The sequence below is a fragment of the Pangasianodon hypophthalmus genome, chromosome 28 (genome assembly GCF_027358585.1).
Source record: "Pangasianodon hypophthalmus isolate fPanHyp1 chromosome 28, fPanHyp1.pri, whole genome shotgun sequence".
NCBI lineage: Eukaryota > Metazoa > Chordata > Actinopteri > Siluriformes > Pangasiidae > Pangasianodon > Pangasianodon hypophthalmus.
Window position 1 is genome coordinate 35,698 of NC_069737.1, and position 14,732 is coordinate 50,429.

At 43.3% G+C, this 14,732-nt stretch overlaps 2 protein-coding genes across 6 annotated transcripts in view; both read left to right on the plus strand.

Annotated features, from left to right (window-relative positions):
- The first annotated feature begins 965 nt into the window (after nt 1-965).
- On the plus strand, nt 966-4,969 carry sfrp2 (secreted frizzled-related protein 2). Its single transcript, XM_026910834.3, has 3 exons — nt 966-1,685; nt 3,470-3,550; nt 3,727-4,969. The coding sequence occupies exons 1-3, from the start codon at nt 1,196-1,198 to the stop codon at nt 4,029-4,031; spliced, it is 876 nt and encodes a 291-aa protein (XP_026766635.3). The 5' UTR covers nt 966-1,195; the 3' UTR covers nt 4,032-4,969.
- A 5,653-nt stretch (nt 4,970-10,622) lies between these two features.
- arfip1 (ADP-ribosylation factor interacting protein 1 (arfaptin 1)) overlaps nt 10,623-14,732 on the plus strand; it is a 29,694-nt gene continuing 25,584 nt past the window's right edge. Inside the window, exons 1-2 of one of the 5 annotated variants that reach the window (XM_053230994.1) lie at nt 10,623-10,788; nt 11,110-11,299. The gene's annotated coding sequence lies outside the window, so the exon portion shown is untranslated. The remainder of the gene's footprint in view (nt 10,789-11,109; nt 11,300-14,732) is intronic. The other 4 variants (XM_053230998.1, XM_053230999.1, XM_053230997.1 and 1 more) reach the window with 4 other exon arrangements.

The window sequence follows — 14,732 nt, forward strand, 5'->3', positions numbered from 1 at the left end:
AACCAATCAGGGTTGAGAACTCTGGGAGATTTTCAATAAAACTATGTACAGTAGCTGACATGATTGTGTGCTTGATGTGGTGCACATACAGTGACTAAGTCACTAAATTAGATGAAATTAAATGAAATTAGATGATTATCTGATATAGATTCAGACTTGAATTCAAATATCAGTATTAAATCAAGGGTGTGTCCACCATAATGAGTGGGTCCTATTACGTTCTGATAAACCCCTGCAGCGTCTAGAAAGCTGTTCTCAGACGGTCTTGTAGTTTATCAAAATGAATACTAAAGTCTCCAACAGTTACTGCTTTGTCTACAGCTAGGTTCTTGACTAAATCTACAAATTTATGTAGAAATTCATACTGTGGCCCTAGCAGTCTGTAAATACGAATTAGTGTAAATGGCTGAGTAGACTTATTTTTTGTGGTATGTATGTTAGTATATAGAACTTCAAATGTGTTGAATTCATGTCCAGGTTTTTGTGTGATGCCTAGAAACAAGGGCAATGTATATAACTGTATCCAGGGGGCTAGCTTCATTTAATGCTACATACTCATTTGGTCTAATCCAACTTTCTGATCAAAGGTGCTGGCTGTGCATTCAGTATGATGTAAATGTATGTTATTTTCAATGTAATTGAATGCCAATACAATACAGCATCAGGAACTGGTCTGATCCTCTGAGGCATCTGGTTTAATCACTGATACTTATCCAGCGTGTTGGCTTCCTTTTAAAGGCTAATGCATAGTATTTGTCTGAGTAAAGGCTTAATTCTCAATGAAATACACAGTTAGCAAAAGCTGTAAATGAAAATACATACACACCGTGGGTTTAACAACATCTAAATAAACAAAAGAAGAGGCTTAACGGATTAATTTAGCACATATTAGACTGAGTCCTAAGTGCATAGGGAGGAAGCTCTGTTTGTTTCATGTGCACTGCTTTGCCTAAGCTTGGTGTAGCTCTTTCTACATTTGAGCACAGGAACATTAACTGACCAGGGTTAGCGCTTGGGTCTTGCTCTCCACCCCTCTTCACACACACACACACACACACACACACAAACACACACACACGCACAAAGTGAGCGCTTCACGTGCAGTTTTAGTTTCTCTTCAGAGGAAACCGACACCTGATTGGAGTTTTCTGTCCCGCGTGCAGCCTCACATCTCTAACCCGCTATACGCGCCACGATGCACTCGCTTCTGCCCGCGGTACTCGCGTGCGCCGTGCACTTTGCGCTCGGGATGTACGGCTTCGACCATGCTGAACTCTCTCCGCACCGGAGCAGCTGCAGACCGATTCCTCGGACCCTGTACCTGTGCCGCGGCATCGAATACGCGCGCATGCGTCTGCCCAATCTGCTCGGGCACGAGACTATGAGCGAGGCGGCGCAACAGGCTGCCGCCTGGGTACCTCTTGTGCACAAGCGCTGCCACACCGACACGCGCAAGTTCCTGTGCTCGCTCTTCGCGCCCGTGTGCCTCGAGGATTTGGACGAGCCGATCCAGCCGTGCCGCTCGCTCTGCGAGGGAGTCAGGAGCGCGTGCGCCCCCGTTATGGCCGCTTTTGGTTTTCCGTGGCCCGGCATGCTTGACTGCGCTCGATTCCCGGATGACAACGACCTGTGCATACCTCCCGCGGGCGCGGACACCGACACCGCGGGGCCGGTCACACAAGGAGGTAAGGGTCGCGCGACGAGTCCTGAGTCTAATGCCCTTTGTCGGAAGTAGCACTCTTTCAGGCATAGGGAGCGGGTGAAGTGGATCAGATGTGAAGGGTTAGGGCGTAGGGAGCGGGTGAAGTGGATCAGATGTGAAGGGTTAGGGCGTAGGGAGCGGGTGAAGTGGATCAGATGTGAAGGGTTAGGGCGTAGGGAGCTGGTGAAGTGGATCAGATGTGAAGGGTTAGGGCGTAGGGAGCGGGTGAAGTGGATCAGATGTGAAGGGTTAGGGCGTAGGGAGCGGGTGAAGCGGATCAGATGTGAAGGGTTAGGGCGTAGGGAGCGGGTGAAGCGGATCAGATGTGAAGGGTTAGGGCGTAGGGAGCGGGTGAAGCGGATCAGATGTGAAGGGTTAGGGCGTAGGGAGCGGGTGAAGCGGATCAGATGTGAAGGGTTAGGGCGTAGGGAGCGGGTGAAGCGGATCAGATGTGAAGGGTTAGGGCGTAGGGAGCGGGTGAAGTGGATCAGATGTGAAGGGTTAGGGCGTAGGGAGCTGGTGAAGTGGATCAGATGTGAAGGGTTAGGGCGTAGGGAGCGGGTGAAGTGGATCAGATGTGAAGGGTTAGGGCGTAGGGAGCGGGTGAAGTGGATCAGATGTGAAGGGTTAGGGCGTAGGGAGCTGGTGAAGTGGATCAGATGTGAAGGGTTAGGGCGTAGGGAGCGGGTGAAGTGGATCAGATGTGAAGGGTTAGGGCGTAGGGAGCGGGTGAAGTGGATCAGATGTGAAGGGTTAGGGCGTAGGGAGCGGGTGAAGTGGATCAGATGTGAAGGGTTAGGGCGTAGGGAGCGGGTGAAGTGGATCAGATGTGAAGGGTTAGGGCGTAGGGAGCGGGTGAAGTGGATCAGATGTGAAGGGTTAGGGCGTAGGGAGCGGGTGAAGTGGATCAGATGTGAAGGGTTAGGGCGTAGGGAGCGGGTGAAGTGGATCAGATGTGAAGGGTTAGGGCGTAGGGAGCGGGTGAAGTGGATCAGATGTGAAGGGTTAGGGCGTAGGGAGCGGGTGAAGTGGATCAGATGTGAAGGGTTAGGGCGTAGGGTGCGGGTGAAGTGGATCAGATGTGAAGGGTTAGGGCGTAGGGAGCGGGTGAAGTGGATCAGATGTGAAGGGTTAGGGCGTAGGGAGCGGGTGAAGTGGATCAGATGTGAAGGGTTAGGGCGTAGGGAGCGGGTGAAGTGGATCAGATGTGAAGGGTTAGGGCGTAGGGAGCGGGTGAAGTGGATCAGATGTGAAGGGTTAGGGCGTAGGGAGCAGGTGAAGTGGATCAGATGCGATCCACTTGAATTACAGAATTTTAAAACTCTGCAGCCAGAATGTGTGTATCTGGGTATGTATGTGTATGTGTGTAAACTCACACCCAAACACACAGCTGGATCTGGTGATATCAGTCGCTCACAGTAAAATATTTATGATTGGGTTGAGGGTTCATTTTCACACCACAGCTACATATCGTGATTACAGAGCACACTATTGCAGGGTTGGATAACAAACCTCACATCACAGAGCCTGAAAAGGCTTATAATATTCAATATTAACATGTAATATTCTCACACTTGTATTTAAACTGCTTCTACGTTCTTCCTCAGCACATCACTGAAACTTGGTCGAACATCACTAATGCAGATATTATATTCATTTCAACTGTGACTAAGAACAAAAAAGATAGATTTTTATACATTAGTGAGGATGTTTTTTTTATCTTTATGGTCTGGAATTCATAACCCAGATGGTTTGATCTCTTTTTAGTACCAAAGGTGTGTAATGCCTGCACAGAGAAGATGGAGGATGACAATGAAATTGTGGACAGTCTTTGCAAAAATGATTTTGGTATGTGACTGTTCTTTATGCTGAATGGAACCTGGGGTCTTTTCCTGCAATTCTAGATTTGTGACAGAATATTGTCTTTTAGTCGACCTTAAGACTGAAACTTTCCTAACTGTAAAAAAAAAGGTCTTTTTTGTGCTTTGATCCTTACTGCTTTACGTCTCTCCTCCATCCTCCAGTTCTGAAAATTAAGGTGAAGGAGATCTCCTACATGAACAGAGACACGAAGATCATTCCTGAAACCAAGAGCAAGACCATATACAAGTTGAATGGAGTGACAGAGCGTGAGCTGAGGAAGGCGCCTCTGTGGCTTAGAGATGGTCTGGAGTGCATGTGTGATGAGATGAGTGACATCAATGCCACCTACCTGGTGATGGGCCAGAATCTGGACGGGAACCTGGTGATCACAACACTGAAGCGCTGGCAGAAAGGACAGCGTGAGATTAAGCGCCTCTACCGCAGCATCCACAAACTGCAGTGCTGAGCGACGAGGATCTGGCAGCCACAAATCCAGCTCTGACACAGATCTCCAAATCAACTAGCCACTGTCGTTGTCCTGCTACAGAGCTGTAGTAGTGAAACAAGAAACTTGAATCTAGTCTTTAAATAATCAAGAACTCATATCTGAAAGCCATGTAAATATTTTAGGTGCAGTGCAGAAAAGTTTCATTGTGTCATATTTCTCCTTTCTATTTAGCTTTAACTCATAATTGCATATTCTGTTTTTATATCTGTGTGATAGAATTTTCTAGAAACACAATAAAAACAGTCAGAATCCTGATGTCACTCCAGCGGCAATGATTTTATATTCCAGTTTATATATTCCAGTTATATTACAGTTAAGTTGCTAAGTGTATTTTGTGTGTGTTTTCTACAGTGCTTTTTATCAGTATAAAGAGAGATAGCTGGCTATATTCTCATCAGTTTAAACCATAATAAGAGCGATTTCTTTGTTGTTGAAAGCCAGAATTCATGTGTTTGAGTGTTTTTCAGTGTCCTCCTGTATGTGAGACTAAAGGCTGCACTGTTTCTGTGTAAATCCCTTAAACCACAATCTGAGATCATCTACTGTTTGTTTATTTCCTGTCTGTCAGTTAGAATATCAGCATGAAGGTCTGTTTCTTGTTGTTCTCTTCTTTGGCTCTGTGAAATCTCACAATCATGGGCTTCGCTCTGGAATTTTTTCTTAACTCAATTGGTTGCACATTTTATTGCATTAAGGTTTTGTTTTAATCATTGTGTCCCTTGTTATTGTATAAATATTTCAGGAAGATGTTTGTTCTTGTAGTTTTAGAAGCAGCAGAAAGTCATCGCTTTTCCTTCATTGTTACAACTTTGTATTAATGTTTATTTTAATGCTTATTTTATAGAGCTGTGATGAAATCTGTCACATATGACAAATGAAGAAGCGGAATAAAGACATGCAGAAAGCTTTGTTTGATCTGTTGCACAATTCATATATATGTTCATCTGAAATTTTGTACTCCACATCTACTGTGACTCTGACCGGATAAAGAATTCTGTACTGATTACGTAAGAGCAGTAACAACAATTTCTACTTAATACAATAATACAGTTATCTAATAGAGTGTGTGTGTCATACCCCAATAGTGTGAAGAGCAGCTCTTTATAAATACTGAACACATACATAATGGTTGTTTATTGATTAATAAACAGTGTGTTACAGAGTCATAGAAGTCATTCAATTGCATTTATTGCATTGCATTGCATTTATTAATTTATTACAAATCTGCACTTCCTGCTTTCAGTCTCCTACAAATGACATGTGACATTGCACACATGCACGCACACACAAACACACACATACATTCGAATTCTTTCCAAAATTTATAATTTGCAAAATGTTTTAAATGATTTTTTTAAATGATTTAAGTGATAAACTTTATTTCCAGAATAATTCCAGGATTCTGAAAACAAGGTCATGAAGTTTTAAAGATCAAACTCAGCAGGAAACCACTGGAAGATAAGTGTGATCTCCTCAGTGTTATTTTCCCAAAAATGAGGTATATCCTTTTGGAAAAGTGAAGCTTAAGCAGATTCTGTACTGTAGGTGCCATATGCCTAAATTTTATTAGATAATTATTTAATAATATAATAAGTTTATTATATAATTATATATTTTTTACTTGTATTGTTATGTATATTATTGTTTCATTTATTTGGTTTATGTGCATATTTTTCTCCATTTGTACTCCCTCTACAGGTGAAGCGATAATTATATAAAAGTGTGTATGACCCAGTCCATGAGGGGGTGCTGGTGCCAGCACTTACAGTCTTTGACCATTGCATGATATGGCGTAAAGTAACAAAGCGTAGTTTGAACTTGAGTTGGTGTTGCATGTGAGCATTGGGACTTATAAGCATGTAAAGGAATATTTTATTTCTTTTCTTTATTTGTTTCTTGTTTGTTCAAAAATAAATTCATTGCATCGGTGCAACAACATTGTCTTTGAAACACAGGAAACAGGAAAAATTTGATTTTACCATTACACGATCAACTGAAACCTATGATCATGGTTTTCAACTATTATACTGTGAATTTTCTGGATGGCATGAAATAAACATAAAGCTTTCTTTAAATAAAGTCTCAGTTAATGAGCTAGAAATGTCAATGTTGCTGCAGCTGAATGTTAAGTTTCACCACATAATAGTTCTACTTTTATTTTACAGCATTCTTTGTCTTGATGTTTTGTTTCTCATCTTCTTTGCCCTAATCCTACATACTTCATGTTCACAATGATAATAACTGATTTTCTCCACTAATGAGCATTGACAGGAGCTTCAGTGCAGGAGATGGAGAGCTGCTCTGTAGTTCAGCCAGGTGATCAGACTGAAACATTCCATCTCCATCTGCACATCATCACATTGCCACATACGCACACACACACACACATACACACACATGCACAAAATCATCACACTGACACACATACTGTGACGACCAACCACACACACACACACACACACACACACAAGTAAAAAGACTCACCCACAATTACCAATAACTTAACTGAAATGAATGGAAACATACCTGAAGCACTCACACAAATAGCAGAGACCACCAACCAGAGATTCCCACTGCTACAGTTACCATATCCACCTTATTATCAAGACTAGATACAAACCAGCACACAATCATCAAGATCAACTCTGACGTCTACACACTCTGTGCACAGCTTCCTAATGTACCAATAGTAACTCGCAGACAAATCTTCCACAAACACTTATATGACCGACTCCACCTCAACCAGAAAGGAGTAAAACTATTTGCAAAAAACATTAAGGACACACTTTCACAGTGCAGCAGAGCTGCAGTACACACCAGCTCCAAGTAGCAACTCCACTCATCTCAAACTGCTTACTACAACTGAACACCTACACACAGAGGATTCTTCTCCATTCCTACCAGCCTACACCAACCTTCTCATCCCCAGAGCAACCAACTAACACATCTGCAGACCACACCTCATCCGGCTCACCTTCAACCTACACCTCACCTGCTCACCTGCGGCCCACACCTCACCAGCTCATCTGTGACCCACACCTCACCAGCTCATCTGTGACCCACACCTCACCAGCTCACCTGCGGCCCACACCTCACCAGCTCATCTGTGACCCACACCTCACCAGCTCATCTGTGACCCACGCCTGACCAGCTCATCTGTGACCCACACCTCACCAGCTCATCTGTGACCCACACCTCACCAGCTCATCTGTGACCCACGCCTCACCAGCTCATCTGTGACCCACGCCTGACCAGCTCATCTGTGACCCACGCCTCACCAGCTCATCTGTGACCCACACCTGACCAGCTCATCTGTGACCCACGCCTCACCAGCTCATCTGTGACCCACGCCTCACCAGCTCATCTGTGACCCACGCCTCACCAGCTCATCTGTGACCCACGCCTCACCAGCTCATCTGTGACCCACGCCTCACCAGCTCACCTGCAGCCCACTAACACTCAACACATGCTAGATACATTTCTTAAGACCAAATACAAGACAAACAGTGAATCAAGCAACAGAGGACCTCAACAAGATGTTCTCTCAGTTAACAAAAGAGTCAAAGCTAAATGCATAAAAACTAAAATAGAAACCCAAACTAAAAGGAAAGGATGTTTAACACAGAATGTTTAACATCGAGAAAAACATAATGACAATTATCCAACAGAAAACACGAAACCACACAGATAAGCACACAGAATACTAGAATACCTCCACACTTAACAACAACACAAAATCCCCCTCCATACAAAAAAAGCCCCACCAATACATGGAAAACAAACTAACAAGAACTGAAAAAGCCATCAATGCAAATTGTTTCTGGGACCTCTGCAAAAAATCTTTTACACAACAGCTGAGTTCAGATCTACACCAATTAAAAATGGGAAAATCTGTAAAAGATAAAGAGCTCTGTAAAACCCCAGAAAACCCTATCCTAAACCCAAATCAGACTGCACTCATGAGAAAGCTAGTGATATTAGAATCAACAATAAAAAACAATCACAACACACTCAATTCCCCCATTACAACTCAAATAAAAACTTAAAACCCTGAAAAACAGAAAAGCTTGTGGAGTCAACAGCATTAACAATGAAATGCTTAAGCACAGCAGCTACAAACTCCAACTGGCCATCTTTAAACTCTTCAATCTCATCCTACAATTTAGCCAGTTAACTGGAACAGAGGTCTCATTACCCCGATATACAAACACAGACAGATTCGGCCCTAATAACTACAGAGGGAGCTGCGTAAACAGACCTCGGCAAATTATTCTGCAGTATACTCAAAAACAGCCTAACTCTAACCCTAACCCTAAACTTCAGTATATAGCAGTTTAATGTAAAAGACAAACTTTGAGCTGAGTCCAAAAGCATTAAGAGTCTTAAACTGGTATTCATGATCAACCCTGTCAAATACTTTTTCTTGATCTAAAGAAACAAATCCAAAAGTGAGAGCTTTTGTGTTTGCATAAGAGATCAAATTTCTGACTAAAAACAGATTGTCGAAAATCGAGCAACCTGGAACACAGTAAGATTGCTCAGCATGATTAACTTTTGTGACCACCATTTTCAAGCAGTTCATTAGAGCTTTAGAGAGGATCTTATCATCTACCCCTGAAGTCACACTGGGTGCCAGTTTTTCAAATGTCCCAGATCTCCTTTCTTAGGAAAGAGAGTCACCTCTGCCCTTCTGCACTTCAGTGGCAGGTAAGCAGATTCTACACACTGTAAAAAAAAAAAAAAAAAGAGTACAGGTCTGGTCCAAATAAGGGTCTGAAACCTTTGTAAAACTCTGCTGTCAGTCCAGCTAGTTCTGGTGATTTACCAGTAAACTGGTTCTTGAGCAGAAGTGGGAGTTCATCAAAGGATATAAAGCTGAGTCCTGTCTTCATCGTATAGCTGTGGCAGATCCTGAAGTAGATGATCTGTTGTTGTCTTGTCATAGTTTTCTGCTGTATATAATTTTTCATTAAAAAAACAGTGCAGGAGAGAAAATTTCTTGTTTCTCTGAAGTCTGTCTGCCACCTGGAACTTCTGAGAATTTTTTTCTCCAGCTATCTTCCAAAGAAGAAGGATGAAGGTACGCCAATGTATTTCAGTTGAGTGAATCATGCACGGATCAGTGCGCCTCAGCCTCTCTCCTCCAGTAGGTTTTTAAGCAGTAGCTTCCATGTTATCAGGGACTCTGTAGCTCTTGCTCCATCACTCTCATTTTTGCTAGCTCCCGTCTTTAAAATGTTCTCCTCCAGCTTCTTCATCTCTTCCCTTAGCATATTTGCTTTATGTAAGGTGTACTTCTGACAAAAGATCTTAACTTGGGTTTTTCCTATGTCCCACCATTGATTTTGGGACTTAAACCTTAACTGTGCAAAATGTGCAAAAAGTGGTGGTCTTGTAGCAAACTATTAAAGTGCCAGTGTGAATTTTTTATTTTGGTTTGTGCACAAGAAATAACAACTGAAATGTAGTGATGGTCTGACATAGAGAAAGGTGTAATACAACTATTAGAAAACATGTTTATGTTTCACCTTTAGACATAAAACCTAAAGCTTCCCTCCCCACATCAATCAAATCATGGTATGTTACTGTAGATTTCAGGGTTTCTGCTGAATGTGGGTGAGGTTTTTCATGATTCTTATCGAGTGTGTGTTCAAGTGTGTGGTTAAAATCTCCTGCTACCACAACTTTTGGCTGATCGAGCTCATCACATGTAGCCTTTTTCATTGCCATTGTGCAGGATGTTAAGATTCATTTTAAATCAGGAAAGAACTGTTCACTTTCGGGTTCTTGCTGACCTTTGATGATCTCTCTAAGAGTACAACGTTTTGTCCTACTGCCTGTAGCTCTTGGTCTTAACATCTGGACTCACAAACTTCTGGTATTCTCTCCACGTCCTCATAATCACTATCCGATTCATGGGGAAGAAGCTGCAGATCCTGCTACAGTAAGGAGTTTTCTGCGTCGCATTACCTTGCTTTGATTCCCTTGTCTGTTTTCTTGGCTTCATCTTTCACATTGTTTTTGTTGATTTTTACACCTTCCTCACTGCAGTGGCTCGTCAGCGGCGCTGCAGGCTCCTTAACTGGTGCGTCATTGGTCATGGCTGAGGGAAACACCGGTGCAGCCGCTTTGCTCGGCTGTTGGCTCAGTGGTACGCGGTTTCTATGGTGAAAAGATTAAGAAAATATTTAATTGCTCCAACCACCTGCTCTCACCACCGACACTCCTCCCACTGCACACTGGTCAGTAGGTGAAGTGAGTGAGCAGATCTTACAGTTACATTTCGTTTATGGTCATTTATGGTTAATATGCATTAAACTGTATTATTATTATTATTATTATTATTATTATTATTATTTCATTGTCATATTTTACGGCAGCTATGTTTATTGTGTAACTATGATACAGTCACGTGCGTTTCCGGTTTTGACCAGGAGAGGGAGGTCGCGTGCGCTGACCCATATGAACAGGGTTGCCAGGTGCTCGGCTCGGTGTGTGTGTGTGTGTGTGTGTGTGTGTGCACTTTATAACGCCGGCACTCAGGTGTCCTAAAGTGACGTTTCTGCGCGCGGTGTTAAAAATCGAGCCGTAAATCTTTACCGCGTGCGCATCGGGCAGGGGACAGATCCGGGAACCACAGATCCGGGAACCACAGATCCGGGAACCACAGATCCGGGAACTTTTGGCAGTTGAAAATAACTGATCTTTATAAAATGTAAAGTCGTTTATTACACATAAGTGTACTGTGTTTATGAATAAATGTAGCGATTTATCAGGTGAGATGGTTTTGGGAAGAAATAAAGTCACGTGCAGTAAATACACGAAATTTACTTTAACTGTGTGAATGTGATCGTTGTGGGTCAGTTTATTGGTTTAATTGTTTTAATTTAATTTGATATATTTATATGTAAAACATGTGTAATGGTAGGTTATTTTAGGACCTAGCAGTGTGTAGAGGTTGCTGTAATGCTGCGTCAGTAAAATGTCCTGTATGAACTTACCTCTAAATATTGCGGTGTGTTTGTACTGTGTACAGGTTAAGGTGATTTTCTCTCACACCTGGCAACCTCGCGCGCTGTCCTGTTCTTCCGGTTTCAGCGCTGAGGACATCACCGTGCGGAAGTGCACGAGCGTGGATGTGGAAATTCAGCACAGAGTGAGGTGTAAATGCCACCGGGCGCGCGCGGGCACACGGCGGAGTGATCGTATTCAGGTACCGCGAGCAGGTGAGACACGGCGGCGCGCGAGCGCAGGCTCAGGGGCTTTAGCATTGCAGCTAATGCTAAGATACTTCACTAGCCCGGTATCCCGGAAAAACCACTTGGAAAACTTTCGGAGAGCATGTGACATTTTTAATGTAGTTAATGGAATTTTATTTATCATTGATGAGTGACATTAAGCAGTAGAGTGCTTCGAGCAGAAACTCTTTTATTTTAAATAGAGAGTGAAATAAAGAGCAGAGTGTGAGTCAGGATGCGGGGAGTGGACGCGTTAGCATTTAGCTCACGGCCAGAGTAGAGAACTTTAACCGGAAGTTAAACTGTAACGTTAGAAAGTAGCGAGAGAAGTGGAACTAAACACTTTATCAACGCAGTAGACTTTAAAACTAACACTAACACCAACACCTCTCTATCATCTCACTAACACCGACACCTCACTATCATCTCACTAACACCGACACCTCACTAACACCTCACTAACACCAACATCTCACTAACACCAACACCTCTCTATCATCTCACTAACACCAACACCTCTCTAACACCTCACTAACACCAACACCTCACTATCATCTCACTAACACCGACACCTCACTATCATCTCACTAACACCGACATCTCACTAACATCTCACTAACACCTCACTATCATCTCACTAACACCAACACCTCACTATCATCTCACTAACACCGACACCTCACTATCATCTCACTAACACCAACACCTCACTAACACCAACACCTCTCTATCATCTCACTAACACCAACACCTCACTAACACCTCACTAACACCAACACCTCACTATCATCTCACTAACACCGACACCTCACTATCATCTCACTAACACCGACACCTCACTAACACCTCACTAACACCAACACCTCACTAACACCTCACTAACACCAACAACTCACTATCATCTCACTAACACCAACACCTCACTAACACCTCACTAACACCAACACCTCACTATCATCTCACTAACACCGACACCTCACTAACATCTCACTAACACCTCACTAACACCAACACCTCACTAACATCTCACTAACACCAACACCTCACTATCATCTCACTAACACCGACACCTCACTATCATCTCACTAACACCAACACCTCACTATCATCTCACCAACACCTCACTATCATCTCACTAACACCGACACCTCACTATCATCTCACTAACACCGACACCTCACTATCATCTCACTAACACCAACACCTCACTATCATCTCACTAACACCTCACTAACACCAACACCTCACTATCATCTCACTAACACCAACACCTCACTATCATCTCACTAACACCGACACCTCACTATCATCTCACTAACACCAACACCTCACTATCATCTCACTAACACCAACACCTCACTAACACCTCACTAACACCAACACCTCACTATCATCTCACTAACACCAACACCTCACTATCATCTCACTAACACCGACATCTCACTAACACCTCACTAACACCAACATCTCACTAACACCAACACCTCACTAACATCTCACTAACACCAACACCTCACTATCATCTCACTAACACCAACACCTCACTAACATCTCACTAACACCAACACCTCACTATCATCTCACTAACACCAACACCTCACTATCATCTCACTAACACCAACACCTCACTATCATCTCACTAACACCATCACCTCACTATCATCTCACTAACACCAACACCTCACTAACACCAACACCTCACTAACACCAACACCTCACTAACACCAACACCTCACTATCATCTCACTAACACCTCACTAACACCAACATCTCACTATCATCTCACTAACACCGACACCTCACTATCATCTCACTAACACCAACACCTCACTATCATCTCACTAACACCAACACCTCACTAACACCTCACTAACACCAACACCTCACTATCATCTCACTAACACCAACACCTCACTATCATCTCACTAACACCGACATCTCACTAACACCTCACTAACACCAACATCTCACTAACACCAACACCTCACTAACATCTCACTAACACCAACACCTCACTATCATCTCACTAACACCAACACCTCACTAACATCTCACTAACACCAACACCTCACTATCATCTCACTAACACCAACACCTCACTATCATCTCACTAACACCAACACCTCACTATCATCTCACTAACACCATCACCTCACTATCATCTCACTAACACCAACACCTCACTAACACCAACACCTCACTAACACCAACACCTCACTAACACCTCTCTATCATCTCACTAACACCAACATCTCACTAACACCTCACTAACACCAACACCTCACTAACACCAACACCTCACTAACACCAACACCTCACTAACACCAACACCTCACTAACACCAACACCTCACTAACACCTCTCTATCATCTCACTAACACCGACACCTCACTATCATCTCACTAACACCGACACCTCACTATCATCTCACTAACACCGACACCTCACTAACATCTCACTAACACCGACACCTCACTATCATCTCACTATCATCTCACTAACACCGACACCTCACTATCATCTCACTATCATCTCACTAACACCGACACCTCACTAACATCTCACTATTATCTCACTAACACCGACACCTCACTAACATCTCACTAACACCGACACCTCACTATCATCTCACTATCATCTCACTAACACCGACACCTCACTATCATCTCACTATCATCTCACTAACACCGACACCTCACTAACATCTCACTAACACCGACACCTCACTATCATCTCACTATCATCTCACTAACACCGACACCTCACTAACATCTCACTATCATCTCACTAACACCGACACCTCACTAACATCTCACTAACACCGACACCTCACTATCATCTCACTATCATCTCACTAACACCAACACCTCACTAACACCAACACCTCACTATCATCTCACTAACACCGACACCTCACTATCATCTCACTAACACCAACACCTCACTATCATCTCACTAACACCAACACCTCTCTAACACCAACACCTCACTATCATCTCACTAACACCAACATCTCACTAACACCAACACCTCACTATCATCTCACTAACACCAACACCTCACTATCATCTCACTAACACCAACACCTCACTAACACCAACACCTCACTAACACCAACACCTCACTAACACCTCACTAACATCTCACTAACACCGACACCTCACTAACACCAACACCTCACTATCATCTCACTAACACCGACACCTCACTAACACCGACACCTCACTAACACCGACACCTCACTAACACCGACACCTCACTAACATCTCACTAACACCGACACCTCACTAACATCTCACTAACACCGACACCTCACTAACATCTCACTAACACCGACACCTCACTAACATCTCACTAACACCGACACCTCACTAACACCGACACCTCACTAACATCTCACTAACACCGACACCTCACTAAC